The sequence below is a fragment of the Coregonus lavaretus genome (genome assembly GCF_964263955.1).
Source record: "Coregonus lavaretus genome assembly, contig: SUPER_35_unloc_6, whole genome shotgun sequence".
Taxonomy (NCBI): Eukaryota; Metazoa; Chordata; class Actinopteri; order Salmoniformes; family Salmonidae; genus Coregonus; species Coregonus lavaretus.
The window spans coordinates 582,572-596,764 of NW_028167176.1; the positions used below are offsets into that span (position 1 = coordinate 582,572).

Here is a 14,193-nt window from a genome sequence, read left to right on the forward strand (position 1 = left end):
CGTCCGGGTTTGGTAGGCCGTCATTGTAAATAAAAATTTGTTCTTAACTGACTTGCCTAGTTAAATAAAGGTTAAATAAATAATAAAAATTGTAAAGGACGTCACGCTGCCTGCTTAGCGAGTACCGCTTCCCCTGATTCAGCTCATATGGAGACTCGACCTCAGGACTTCTGCCTCGAAAACACACGTAACCGCCCTCCTGAAGCATTCCAACCCACCGTGACACTTCAGGCTGAGAAGTGGGTTTCACAGATCCCCATCTGCTACACTAATACAAGTCCTGAAGATCCAGCAAGCTTACTCATCAAAGGAGAGTCATTTGATGATCTATGCTTATGTGATGAGAACCTTGCCTGAGTCCTGAAGACGTGTTTGTTTGTTGTGTTAGACGTGTTAGTTTCAAGTCTCCGGCAAGGGTAGTCATCATAAGGTCAACGTGACTGACTGTGTTAGCCTGCTGAGCTAAAGCCTAGGCATTGGTCCTGTGACTTGGATGGGTCTCTTCAAGGAGGAGGTCAAAGTCCAACAGGTGGTTTGGTGACCACGCTTTTCTGATAAGTATCTTGTCAGAGACCTGAAAGGTTGCATTGTCTGGCACACAGGAGACCTGGGTTAGAACCCCATCAGTCAAACTAACATGTCTTAGGCAAGGTTTCTCATCACATGCATGGATCATCAAACCACTCTCATTAAATGGGTTGACCAGATCATTCTGCTTCTGTTTGCCACAGAAAGTGGTGTTGTGTAGTAGGCCTGATTTGGAACCCAGTCAGTTATATCGGTGCCGTGATCTCTGAGTATGAGGTCAATGGGGGGTGAAATGTAACTGAGGTGGTTCGATGAACCACTCTCTTTTGATGAGTAACCTTGCTGGAGACTTGAAAACTTGTGTTAGCTTCCTGAACTAATCCCTATGGGCTTTAGTTAAGTAGGCTAACACGGTCTTGTGACATTCGAACCCATTCAGTCATAAGAGCAAGATTAAATATGGAGTGGAAAGAGTGTTTTTAATTATATCTGTTCCTCTCTACTTTTACTGGCTGGCAAAGTACCAGGATGTTGTCTCTGGTTTTGAATCTGATTTTAGAGAACTGAATTTTAAAAACAGAATCTAAATGCATCTACGAAGTTGAATATATAAAACTTTGTTTAAACTTGAAATTATAGTTTAACTTCATACACAGACAATTAATGAAATATCTACCATATTGAAACTGAATATATAAATATTGAATTTGAATATTCAATAAAAATCAAACATTGAAGAATTAGAGCAGTTTGCTGCTGAAGAGTGGGCCAAATTTCCAGAAGAAAGGTGCAGCAAGCTCATTGATGGCTACAAGAAGCGTTTGTCTGCAGTTATCTTGGCCAAAGGCTGTGCAACCAAGTACTAGCTCCGGGGTGCCAATAATTTGGTCCATGCCATTTGTCTTTATTCTCTAAATAAAAATTGTAAACTTAAGTATTTTGTGTATTTTTATAAAACGTTTGACCCTTTTCTCCCCAATTTCGTGATAGCCAATTGGTAGTTAGTCTTGTCCCATCGCTGCAACTCCCGTCCTCCGAAACACGACCCTGCCAAGCCGCACTGCTTCTTGACACTGCTCGCTTAACCCGGAAGCCAGACGCAACAATGTGTCTAACTTAAGTTAACAAAAATAAATTTGGTTCTGCAATGCTGAAAAACAACGTGTGGTGAGCAAAAGTCTTTTTCAATTTAAACTTATTTGAGAAGAAATAGGGAAATATTTAAGAAAAGTGCTAGGGTGCCAATATAAACAACTGTATATCTTCTAGAGTTTGCCATGTAGCCTACCAAGCTAGTGACTTTCCTATCCTTTAATGTGTAACACCACTGCTGTAGGAACTGAATGTTCAACAACAAACACTTCATCGATATAGGCAGCTAAAACACTGAAAGCATTGAATTGATTCACTTTCTTGCAGCTTCCACTGGAGTCACTGGTGTGGATCTTCCGGGATGTGCTGTGTGTGGAGGGGAAGAGAGGCAACTGGAACCTGTCTCTGGTCTGCAGAACCTTCAATACCATCCTGACAAATGAAATCATCAGGAAGTACTCCACAGGGAAGGTTAGTATCGACAACGACATAAGTCTACAAGCTTATGGGACACTGGCAGTGTTTTTGGAGAGTAACTCATTGATCCAAGGTCATGCAGCGCTCAGAGAAGAATTTCATCATTTATACCATACCTTTCCCCCCACATCTTTCCAGATAAAGCAACGTCTCAAATCTCATTACATGATTGTAACATTGTTACTAACATGTTGCAAACCAATTATTTATATACTAGATTACTGATAGGGGGCGCTGTGTTGAAGCCATGAGTTGGTTTATTTCTCTTATAACAGAGAACTTTTTAACTTTAAGCATGTTCGTTGTGACAATCTTAGTTTAGCCTGATTATTTTCAACACTTTGCTTCACAAATACTGTATGAATTTATGCTATAAAAACTTTTACCTTTTTAAACAACAACAACCAACATGAAGCAATATATCAATCTGCAGTCAAATGTTTAGTGTCACTTTTTATAACATTTTTACAAATGGCTCCAGAATACAAAATAACAGTCAGGGGTGAAAAAATAACAGGTAACAACAACCTTTAAGACAGAGCAATCATACACCTCATTCAATTTACAATAAATTCAGAAAACACAATCCCAAATCAATACAACACAACCTATAATTTACGTGCATGAACTGCCTGGTGTCTTATTAGATTGCTCAGAAAGGAGAAGTTCTTTCCACACTGGGTGCAGTGGAACAGTTTCTCACCCGTATGGACGCTCTGATGCACTTTTAGGTTGCTGGAACGAGAGAACTGTTTTCCGCATTGAGCGCATCTGAAAGGTTTCTCCCCTGTGTGTACTCTCTGGTGCCGCTTCAGGCTGCCCAGCTGGCTGAACTGCTTCCCACACTGGGCGCACTCATACGGTTTCTCCCCTGTGTGGACCCTCTGGTGCATCTTGAGCTGGCACTGATGAGGGTACTCCCTACCGCAGAAGGTGCACCTGTAGGACCTCGCCCCCTCCTCCCCCACTCCTCTGTCCTGATGAGTCCCAGTCATGTCGCCCAGGTGGGTGTCGGGGGCGCTCCCAGGGAAATCCACCCAGGAGGGGTACTGCAGCTCTCCGGTTCCCGTGGCGAATGGAGCAGTGGCGGTGGTTGCGGGGTTCTGAAAGGTGCCAAGGCGGTTGTCGAAAGCGCCGTCCATGCCAATGGTGTAGAACAGATTCTCATGTGAGTTCTGTCTCGCTGCTGCCTGGACACCTGGGTGAGGATGATGATGAGTGTTACTCGAATGTCCTCCAAGAAGCATGGCATCTGCTTCACTATGTCCTCCTTGATGATGCCTGGGTTCCATGATGTCACCTTGTCCCCAGGAAGAGGGCGTGTCATCCCCACCCTCCCCCTCGTCAACAGGAAGGGGGTCGATAACTATGACCTCAGATTTGACCTCTGAACCGCCCTGGGAATTCTCATGTTCACCCCTCACCATCTGAGGAAGTGGGGGAATGGGGTTCATCTTTGTGAGAGGCGAGGGGCTTCCTGAGACTGTCTCGGCAGCATAACTAGAACAAGATGGCCGCTCAGTCGCTGTATCACTGCCTCTTTGCTTACGGGAGGTTCCAGGCAGATCGGTTGTTCTCTCGGGGTTCAGGCTGCTCTTCTGTTTAGCAACAGGTCCTGGAACTGTGAGTTGGAGTGCCTGGCTCAGCCTCTCAGGCTCCAGGTCTGACTTGAAAACAGTGTTTGATCTGTTGACATTCACTATGCTGTGTTTGGTTCTGAGCTGCTCAGTGAGCTCTGCTTGGTCTGTGTCTGGAGAGGTCTGTGTGTTTGGGTCTGTCATTCTCTGGCCACTGTCAGTGCCTGAAGAGACAACAAAAGCATGATGGTCATATGCAGTCAAGTAAAACAATGAGGTAGTCAATCAGTATGTCATTTTTCCTTACAGCAATCCATTCAGCATTACCTGGCATCTCCCTCAGATCCTCTTCTTTCTTCCATGGCTGGAGGTCTCTCGCCCCTTCCACAGTAGATTTGGCCTGAAAAGAGGAAGGAGGAATTAAGTTGACAGGCATGAGCCTTACAAAGCTCTCAAACAAATACAGGTCTATTATAACTCAGCTATGACTAGGCTATATTATTGATCCAATGGATTGAATTAAGTTGTTAATTTACTGACTAAACTCATGGACACAGCAAATCTAAAGCTTCTCTGTCCTCAAAACATATAAAACTAAAATTGGACAGCAATAATTCACTGTACTTATAATAGGAAATTGTCCTTTCCTTCCAATATATTTAGGTCAATGTGAGAATATACACTACCAGTCAAAGGTTTGGACACACCTACTCATTCAAGGGTTTTTCTTTATTTTTACTATTTTTTACATTGTAGAATAATAGTGAAGACATCAAAACAATGAAATAACACATATGGAATCAGATAGTAACCAAAAAAGTGTTAAACAAATCAAAATATATTTGAGATTCTTCAAATAGCCACCCTTTGCCTTGATGACAGCTTTGCACACTCTTGGCATTCTCTCAACCAGCTTCATGAGGTAGTCACCTGGAATGCATTTCAATTAACAGGTATGCCGCCTTAAAAGTTACCATCAAGCGCTATGATGAAACTGGCTACCACAGCATTCTGTAGCGATACGCCATCCCATCTGGTTTGGGCTTAGTGGGACTATCATTTGTTTTTCAACAGGACAATGACCCAAAACACCTCCAGGCTGTGTAAGGGCTATTTTACCAAGAAGGAGAGTGATGGAGTGCTGCATCAGATGACCTGGCCTCCACAAGCCCCCGACCTCAACCCAATTGAGATGGTTTGGGTTGAGTCGGACTGCAGAGTGAAGGAAAAGCAGCCAACAAGTGCTCAGCATTTGTGGAAACTCCTTCAAGACTGGTGAAAATGGTTGAGAGAATGCCAAGAGTGTGCAAAGCTGTCATCAAGGCAAAGGGTGGCTATTTGAAGAGTATTAAATATAAAATATGTTTTGATTTGTTTAACACTTTTTTGGTTACTACATGATTCCATATGTGTTATTTCATAGTTTTGATGTCTTTGCTATTATTCTACAATGTAGAAAATAGTAAAAATAAAGAAAAACCCTTGAATGAGTAGGTGTGTCCAAACTTTTGACTGGTAATGTATATTTAGAGTCAAGAAACACCATGAAATTATTTGAGAAATATTATTTATTGATGGAATTATAGAAATTGATAAACATGCAGCAATAGCCATTAGTCAAATTGATACAAAAGAACAGACAGTTTTTCACTCTCACAGTACAACTGCAGGTTCTGCCATAACTTTAGAGAAACACAACCATTATCAACCTTAACAGACAATGTGAGTGATCCTGTTGACACTAAAAGAGCCAAGGAGACAAAAAAACTTAACAGTCTTTGTAGATAATGTAAATATGAACCACGTTGTATTGTAGATGTATGAGACCAGGGCAAACATCCTGCAGACATATGACTACGTTAGAACTCATGATATTGCTATAACAGCATTTTTCAATAGGAATCTCTTGATTCTGTGTCAGTACTCAATGATGAAGCTTCTGATGTCTTTTCAGATTGCTGGAGTGGGAGAACCTGCGCCCGCACTGTGCACAACTGAAGGGCTTCTCGCCGGTGTGGACGTTCAGGTGCATTTGGAGATGGCTGGCGCCCTCAAAGCTCTTCTCACAGAAGGTGCAGGCAAACCCCCGCTTTCTGGTCTGGATGGCAGCGTGCTGCTGCAAGTCACTCCCGTGGACAAACTGCTTATGGCAGCTCGGGAAACCATATGGTCGTTCTACGGTGCCTGGTCTAACGTGTGGCAAGATTACTCGAGTGACAGGAAGTTGTGGCGCTTGGTCTAAAATGCTGACAGGAAGTGGGGTATGAGCTGGTTCTTGAGCTCCTCTTCCTGGTATTTCAGAGTGTCTATGGAGGCTTGCCAATGAGCCCCAACTAGCTTTGTTGGCCTCACCTGCATTTCCTGTGCCAAGATGCATGCCTGTATTTATCTCTGAGGGCCAGAAACGGGGTGAAACCAATTGCATAGTGTTGTCTCTCATCGATTCGGGGTGAATCATTGGTGTGTTTCTGTTAAACACTTCCACTTCCTGCTTATGTCCAGTCCCATTGACCTGTGGTGTAGTAGCTGTACCCATCTGACCCCACTCAAAATCTCTATCTACCTGCTGCCCACTGGATACAGAGTCAATCACTATCACATGTTCTGATGAGGAATGGAACCTGTGGTTTTCTAACCCTACACTTCTCATTTCTATGGTAGAGCTAGTCTGCATTTCTGGGCCCACTGGGCCACTCCCTAGGTCCATCATCAGTCACTACTACCTCTCTCAACACCTGGTTTAAAGAATCTCTTAGGAGATTGAAGCCACCGTTCATGTCCCACTTTGTGTCCAGACTCTGTCTCTCTGCTCTGGGTTCAAATCCTGTGTACTGCTGTGGTCCCTGGTTCACATTCCCTGTTTCTGATTGGAGGAGGATGGCGTCAGAACCACTGACCTCCATAGCGGTGTTGATGTTGCCTCTGGGCTGGAAGGCGGGGTCCTCTGTGGTGGCTGCAGCCGGTTGGGTGGTTAGCTCTCTGCTGCCCTCCACTGTTCTGGCTGGGTGGCTGGTCCTAGAGTCCTGGTCATCTGCTTCTCCCTCCACCTTGATGATCAGCAGGTCTGGTTCCCCTTCCTCTGTCTCTCCTGACTGCTGATGGGGTTAAGTGGGAGAGATGAGTGAGTGAGACAGAGCATACACTATCTACTGAATGGAGATATGGGCATGACATGGGATTTAGTAAAATTCATAGTAGTTGCCTTGTTGTTATTGTGTTATAATCAGTGGTGTAGTGGAGGGTAAACTCCACCTTTTAGTTTTTTGTTCGAACATTTACACACCTTTTGCGCAAAAAATGCATTGAAAGTATAGGGAGTGTTACTTTACTCAACATGAACGACGATCACTGTTTACCCACCTATTTTTTACCACTACATCACTGGTTATAATGTGCTGGCACACACGTCTATACAGACATAACCTCTTCCCCAGGCGGAAGTGTCTGGTGTCCGAGACTAAAACAGACATAGGTCTGTGACAGTTTGAAATCGGCTGTTAAAATTGGGACTTACAGTGAGGGAAAAAAGTATTTGATCCCCTGCTGATTTTGTACGTTTGCCCACTGACAAAGAAATGATCAGTCTATAATTTTAATGGTAGGTTTATTTGAACAGTGAGAGACAGAATAACAACAAAAAAATCCAGAAAAACGCATGTCAAAAATGTTATAAATTGATTTGCATTTTAATGAGGGAAATAAGTATTTGACCCCTCTGCAAAACATGACTTAGTACTTGTTGGCAAAACCCTTGTTGGCAATCACAGAGGTCAGACGTTTCTTGTAGTTGGCCACCAGGTTTGCACACATCTCAGGAGGGATTTTGTCCCACTCCTCTTTGCAGATCTTCTCCAAGTCATTAAGGTTTTGAGGCTGACGTTTGGCAACTCTAACCTTCAGCTCCCTCTACAGATTTTCTATGGGATTAAGGTCTGGAGACTGGCTAGGCCTCTCCAGGACCTTAATGTGCTTCTTCTTGAGCCACTCCTTTGTTGCCTTGGCCGTGTGTTTTGGGTCATTGTCATGCTGGAATACCCATCCACGACCGATTTTCAATGCCCTGGCTGAGGGAAGGAGGTTCTCACCCAAGACTTGACGGTACATGGCCCCATCCATCGTCCCTTTGATGCGGTGAAGTTGTCCTGTCCCCTTAGCAGAAAAACACCCCCAAAGCATAAAGTTTCCACCTCCATGTTTGACGGTGGGGATGGTGTTCTTGGGGTCATAGGCAGCATTCCTCCTCCTCCAAACACGGCGAGTTGAGTTGATGCCAAAGAGCTCCATTTTGGTCTCATCTGACCACAACACTTTCACCCAGTTCTCCTCTGAATCATTCAGATGTTCATTGGCAAACTTCAGACGGGCATGTATATGTGCTTTCTTGAGCAGGGGGACCTTGCGGGCGCTGCAGGATTTCAATTCTTCACGGCGTAGTGTGTTACCAATTGTTTTCTTGGTGACTATGGTCCCAGCTGCCTTGAGATCATTGACAAGATCCTCCCGTGTAGTTCTGGGCTGATTCCTCACCGTTCTCATGATCATTGCAACTCCACGAGGTGAGATCTTGCATGGAGCCCCAGGCCGAGGGAGATTGACAGTTATTTTGTGTTTCTTCCATTTGCGAATAATCGCACCAACTGTTGTCACCTTCTCACCAAGCTGCTTGGCGATGGTCTTGTAGCCCATTCCAGCCTTGTGTATTTCTACAATCTTGTCCCTGACATCCTTGGAGAGCTCTTTGGTCTTGGCCATGGTGGAGAGTTTGGAATCTGATTGATTGATTGCTTTTGTGGACAGGTGTCTTTTATACAGGTAACAAGCTGAGATTAGGAGCGCTCCCTTTAAGAGTGTGCTCCTAATCTCAGCTCGTTACCTGTATAAAAGACACCTGGGAGCCAGAAATCTTTCTGATTGAGAGGGGGTCAAATACTTATTTCCCTCATTAAAATGCAAATCAATTTATAACATTTTTGACATGCGATTTTCTGGATTTTTTTGTTTTTATTCTGTCTCTCACTGTTCAAATAAACCTACCATTAAAATTATAGACTGATCATTTCTTTGTCAGTGGGCAAACGTACAAAATCAGCAGGGGATCAAATACTTTTTTCCCTCACTGTACCTCATCATTTGTAGCATCCGTATGCTTTGATGGAGAGACATCCTCTTGGTCCACGTCTATGGGCTGTCTGTCTCTTTGAATGCTGCTGTTCCCAAAACTCCTGTTGGAAAGTCTGGCTCTGCTTTGCCAAGTAGGTCCTGGAAATAAAGGGGGAGGTTAATTTGACCCGATCCATCAATGGTGTTTTACAAAGTACAAAGCAAGCATAATACGTTCATGACGTATGTTATGTGTCAATAGAGCTAGAAAGATCCTAGCGGTGTTGACAGTACAAAGTAAGCATGATACATCCTTAAATCAAATGTAATTGGTCACATACACATATTTTGCAGATGTTATCGCAGGTGCAGTGAAATGCTTATGTTTCTAGCTCCAACAGTGCAGTAATGCCTAACAATACAAAACAATACACACAAATCTAAAAAACAAAAAGAAAGGAATTAAGAAATATCAGAACGACCAATGTCAGAGTCCGGAATAAATATATATGTATATAATGGTGTGTATAGACAACTTGTGTACAGCAGTATTTATATAGGATGAGCCTTGACTAGAATACAGTGTATATATATGAAGTGGTTAAAACAGTATGTAAACAGTATTAAAGTGACCAGTGTTCAATTATTATGTACATAGGGCAGCAATCTCTAAGGTGCAGGGTAGTATACCGGGTGTTAGCCAGCTAGTAACAGTGACTAAGTTCAGGGCAGGGCACTGGGCGGAGGCCGTCTAGTGGTGACAAGCTGTTTTTCAGTCTCTCGGTCCCAGCTTTGATGCACCCGCCTTCTAGATGTTAGTGAGTGAACAGGCCGTGGCTCGGGTGGCTGAGGTCCTTGATAATCTTGGCCTTCCTGTGACACCGATGCTGTAGATGTCCTGGAAGGCAGGCAGTGTGCCCCTGGTGATGCATTGGGCTGACCGCACCACCCTCTAGAGAGCCCTGCGGTTGCAGACGGTGCAATTACAGTACCAGACTGTGATACAGGCCGAAAGGATGCTCTCAATGGTGCATCTGTAGGTTCATAAAGGTCTTAGGGGCCAAGTCGAATTTCTTCAGCTTCCTGAGGTGGAACATCAATAATACAGCTAGGCCCTAACTGTATTGACATTACATGCATAATTAATGTATTATGCTTGCTTTGAACTTTGTAAAACACAATTGATGGATGGGGTCAAATTGAAGATGAATGTAATTTAGGCTATGTGCACACTGTCAAATGTACCATCATCACCAACCTGTCGTTGCAGTCTCTCGATTGTTGTGTCTGTTCAGCAGGCGTATTCCATGGAAGCGATTGTGGACCGACCCCTCTGAAAACGTTGTTCTCTCAGCTCGAAACCTGGCGATCTGAAGTTCCATTAATTTCATTTTCCTCAGGAGAAATTCGTTCTCCTTGTGACTTTGGGACATCTCCATGTGTACAACCGCATAGCCATCGTCAACAACTTTGCAGATTTCGGCTACAGCTGCGTTGGCTAGCACCTCCATGATTGAGGCTATCTGCCCCTGGAACTCGACCACGGAACCCGACATTGTCCCCCTGACGCTTTTGACCCTTTTCAATATGTAAACAGTCTTTATGTTTTCTATATTATGATTATCTACAGTGATCTAGCAAGCTAATAAAACAAATACAATCATATCATAAAGTAAACATGGATAGCTAGCTAGCTTTGTTTTTAGCTGGTGAGATTATTTTTCATTTTCCTCATCACAGTAATGTAATCATATGCTGAACTGTAGAGTTGAAAGTTGGACACCGCCACCTACTGTACAGGAGTGCTCCACAATAACAATGTTGTAGCTATGTAATAAACCAGCTGTTCTCTGGTGTAAACAATATTTCATTATATTTCTAAAATAAAATATTTAACTATTTGTAGTATCTCTAATACAAAATTAACGACAAACAGTTCATTGACTTTAAAAAAAAAAGTAAATTACAACAGTATGACAGACTAGCCTACAATACATATATATGGATTCCATACACATCTTTACAGCCTATCAGTCTGATAGTCAATCTACAGTATCTTGTTGACAGGCAAATGGAAATTAATTCTTAATTACTGTTCTTTGGTCCACCACTGCAGCAATACAAATTCATAAGGATGTTTAAAATCTTCACTTGTTATAACTTATAAATTATCAATCCACTCTGGACCAAGCATCAAGCCAGTTGAACTAAATACACAACCCCTACATACAGAGGGTAGTGTTCAATGTGGAAACCATCCAAACTGTTAAAAACACATAGACCTAGTTTTCATATGAAAACCCCAGTAGTGTGGAGCCATTCCTCTTACAACTAGGGCCAGGAGTTTTTCCCTGGTCTGGTCACGTGGTGAGGAAAAACTCCTGCCCCTGCCTATCATTATGTCGGGTGGAGTAGTATGAAGTTGCCCCTAGATGATGTAATTGGGTCAGTGTTGGATTTTTTTTCTTCCACTAATGGTTAAGGTTAGGATTGGGGAGAGGAAGCTGATCCTAGATCTGTACCTAGGGGAAACATCACCCTGGAACACTCAGGGCAGCCCAACGTCCTGTGGCCTGCTGCCAGTGTGGACGAGGAGGTGCCTCTTCATGTGGCCCGACTGGGTGAAGGACTTCCCGCAGTAGACACATTGAAACGGTTTCTCTCCAGTGTGCACCCTCTCATGCATCTTCAGCTGGTGGCTGTGGGAGAAGCAGTGGGTGCAGCTGTGTGGTTTCTCCCCCGTGTGCACCTGCATGTGCCTCCTTAGGTACTCCGGCTGGGGGAAAGGCTTACAGCAGAGGCTGCACTGGAGCTGCCTCTTGGCCCAGCGAGACTTTAGCTGTTGCAGTTGCTTTTCCCTGTCTTTGGGGAACCTGTTGGAGAGTAATCCTTGGGGATGAAAAGTGTCCCCCTGACACTCAAAACGCAGAGCGAGGGAAAACTGTAGGATCGAGGTCCAAGTTGCCAGATTTCAATGGACAGTCTTTTGAAAATTGCAACTTGGACCTCAATCCTACAGTTCTCCCTCGCTCTGCGTTTTGAGTGTCGGGGACACTTCTCTGTCTGTCCAGACTCTATTCCCCCTCTTCGACAGTAGATTTGGTCTAAAAAGAGGAGGGAGGAATTAAGTCAACAGGCATGAGTCCTACAAAGCTCTCAAACAAATACAGGTGTATTATAACTCAGCTATTACTAGGCTATGTTATTGATCCAATGGCTTGAATTAAGTTGTTAATTTACTGACTCAACTCATGGACACATCATCTGAAGCTTCTTGGACTGCATTAATTTCCTGTACTTTTGAAAGGAAAATGTCCTTCCCTTCCAACCTCCTGATTTAATTTGGAAGCAATGTGAGAATATGTATTTAGGGTCAATATATATTTAGGGTCAATTTATTAGGCCAGTTTATTAGGTACACCCACACAGTACCGGGTTAAACCCCCCTTTCCCTCCAGAACAGCCGGAATTCTTCGGGTCATAGATTCTACAAGTCGGAAACGTTCCACAGGGATGTTGGTCCATGCTGACGTGATGGCATCACACAGTTGCTTCAGATTGGACGGCGATACACCACCGCCACCAGCCTGTACCATTGACACCAGGCAGGATGGGCCCAATGACTATGCTGCTTATGCCAAATCCTGACACTGCCATCAGCATGACGCAACAGGAAACGGGATTCGTCGGACCAGGCAATGCTTTTCCACTCCTCAATTGTCCAGTGTTGGTGATTGCGTGCCCACTGGAGCCGCTTCTTCTTGTTTTTAGCTGATAGGAGTGGAACCCGCTGTGGTAGTCTGCTGCAAAAGGACCAACGAGTTGTGCGTTCCGAGATGCTGTTCTGCACACCACTGTTGTACTGCGCCATTATTTGTCTATTTGTGGCCCGCCTGTTAGCTTGCACGATTCTTGCCATTCTCCTTCGACCTCTCTCATCAACGAGCTGTTTTCGCACACAGGACTGCCTCTGACAGAATGTTTTTTGTTTGTCGCACCATTCTCTGGAAACCCTAGACACTGTCGTGCGTGAAAAGCAACAGGAGGTTCACTCGTTTTGGTCACTCGTTTTTCCCTTTCAAACATTTAATCGAACAGTAACTGAATACCTCGATGCCTGTCTGCCTACTTTATATAGCAAGCCCCGGGCCACGTGACTCAGTCTGTAGGAACAATCAATTTTCGTGAACGGGGTGGTGTGCCTAATAAACTGGCCGGTGAGTGTATATTTAGGGTCAATATATATTTAGGTTCAATCTATATAAAGGGTTAATCTATATAGGGCCAATCTACACTCAGGTCCGTAAGTATTTGGACAATGACGCAATTTGCATAACTTTCACTCTATACGCCACCACAATGGATTTGAAAACAATCAAGATGTGCTTTAAGTGTAGACTTTCATCTTTAATGTAAGGGTTTTGTCAAAATTATTGTATGAACTGTGTAGGAATTACAAAAAAAATTATACATAGCCCCCCAATTTTAGGGGCTCAAAAGTAATTGGACAAACTAACATAATCATAAATTAAATTGTGAGTTTTAATACATGGTTGCAAATCCTTTGCAGTCAATGACTGTCTGAAGTCTGGAACCTATAGACATCACCAGATGCTGGGTTTCTTCCCTGGTGATGCTCTGCCTTTACTGCAGCTGTCTTCAGTTCCTGCTTGTTCTTGGGGTGTTTTGCCTTCAGTTTTGCCTTCAGCAAGTGAAATGCATGCTCAATGGGATTCAGGTCAGGTGATTGACTTGGCCATTGCAGATCATTCCACTTCTTTGCCTTAAAGTATTGGGTTGCATTGGCAGCCATACATGCCCATGCCATAACACTACCTCCACCATGCTTCACAGATGAGGTGGTATGCTTTGGATCATGAGCAGTTCCTTCCCTTCTCCATACTCTTCTCTTCCCATCATTCGGGTACAAGTTGATCTTTGTCTCATCTGTCCATAGGATGTTGTTCCAGAACTGTACTGGCTTTTTTTTAGATGTTTTTTGGCAAATGCTAATCTGGTCTTCCTGTTTTTGAGGCTTACCGATGGTTTACATCTTATGGTAAACCCTCTGTATTTACTCTGGTGAAGTCTGACTTTGACACAGATACGCCTACCTCCTGGAGGGTGTTCTTGATCTTGCCAACTGTTGTGAAGGGGTTTTTCTTCACTAGGGAAATAATGATTCTGTCATCCACCACAGTTATTTTCCGTGGTCTTCCAGGCATTTTGGTGTTCCTGAGCTCACCAGTGCATTCTTTCTTTTTAAGAATGCACCAAATAGTTGATTTGGCCACACCTAATGTTTTTGCTCTCGCACTTATGGGTTTTTGATTTTTCAGCCTAATGATGGCTTGCTTCACTGGCAGTGACAGCTCTTTGGACTTCAAATTGAGGGTTAACAGCAACAGATTCCAAATAC

The 14,193-nt window shown here is 43.7% G+C and overlaps 1 protein-coding gene across 1 annotated transcript; it reads right to left on the minus strand.

Annotated features, from left to right (window-relative positions):
- Window positions 1-2,338: 2,338 nt before the first annotated feature.
- LOC311110480 (uncharacterized protein) lies at window positions 2,339-10,512 on the minus strand. Its single transcript, XM_084189038.1, has 5 exons — window positions 10,033-10,512; window positions 8,797-8,933; window positions 6,572-6,769; window positions 4,002-4,074; window positions 2,339-3,898 (listed from the first exon to the last, which is right to left on the minus strand). Exons 1-5 carry the CDS (start codon window positions 10,328-10,330, stop codon window positions 2,706-2,708), a joined length of 1,899 nt encoding a protein of 632 aa, XP_084045164.1. The 5' UTR covers window positions 10,331-10,512; the 3' UTR covers window positions 2,339-2,705.
- Window positions 10,513-14,193: the final 3,681 nt, after the last annotated feature.